The sequence below is a fragment of the Corvus brachyrhynchos genome, unplaced genomic scaffold (genome assembly GCF_000691975.1).
Source record: "Corvus brachyrhynchos isolate BGI_N302 unplaced genomic scaffold, ASM69197v1 scaffold34, whole genome shotgun sequence".
NCBI lineage: Eukaryota > Metazoa > Chordata > Aves > Passeriformes > Corvidae > Corvus > Corvus brachyrhynchos.
The window spans coordinates 8,542,809-8,543,781 of NW_008238126.1; the positions used below are offsets into that span (position 1 = coordinate 8,542,809).

At 48.1% G+C, this 973-nt stretch overlaps 1 protein-coding gene across 1 annotated transcript in view; it reads right to left on the reverse strand.

The window, feature by feature from the left end:
• The window catches only part of DOCK7 (dedicator of cytokinesis 7), an 86,861-nt gene that overhangs the window by 67,955 nt on the left and 17,933 nt on the right, over nt 1–973 (reverse strand). Inside the window, 2 exon segments of the mRNA XM_017733545.1 lie at nt 47–259; nt 366–495. Coding sequence (XP_017589034.1) covers nt 47–259; nt 366–495 — 343 coding nt within the window.

The following is a 973-nucleotide window of genomic DNA, read 5'->3' on the forward strand; positions in this document are numbered from 1 at the left end:
TACACCCTTCACTTTTTTAGTCTCACCCACACGTATATAAAAATACCTCATCTGGTGCTGGGTGTAGTGCAAAAAGCTCCTTATGCCTACTGGACTTCCTCTGGTCCTCGTTGTGGTGGTCAATCTCCTCGTTTGGGGTTCTGTCTAGAAGGTTTGGGAGAAGGGCATCAGGCAGGGAGTTCTTCAGATCGAAGATGCTGCAGGCCCAGCTGCCCCGGGGAGTGTCGTCGATCGACATTGAGCGTCGCTTAAGGTCATCCTGAGAGCCAACAAATTAAAAGCAACTTATAATGGGAAAAGGACTGCACTTTTAAAGCAGGACTATAAATTAGGTTTTATGTAGCAAGGTTTTAAAGGCACATTACTTGTTCATCCTGGTAGCTGTTGCCATCGGGAGCTTCGTCAGACTCGAAGATCTGTTTGGGGAGCCCTTTTTGCCTCTCCTTCTGTTTGTCCAAGGTGTTGGGATTGAACCCAGTTCCCAGCTTGTGGTATCTGCAAACAGAGTATTTCAAATGCATTCTTAGCAGCCCTTTTGACCCCGAGCCCAGAAGCAGCACCCCGGAACAAACCCAGCATTATCAGCGTGGGCCCTCCCGAGGCAGGAGCTGCTCTCTGCAAACACAATTTCCAGTCAGCTCCACTGGAGCTGGGGCATAATCCAGCAGCCACTATTCCAGCACTACAATGTCACTCTGTTCATCTATAAAGCCACTCTGGGTGATGTCAAAAGGAGGATTATCAAGGGCCAATTAAAGTCATTGTAAAACGTGCCATTGTGATGCCAAGCTAAAAACAGGCCGGGAACACGAGGGCTGAAGGCCAGTGGTTCTGCTGGAGCACGAACTGACTTGGAGCAGATAAAATGATTAACTGGAAAACCAAAACAGCAACTCAGCAAAGTCCTGAGCACCTCTGGAGAACAACTTTCCAACTGTGACTAAACCAGCATCTTCCCTTTGCATCTTTGTAG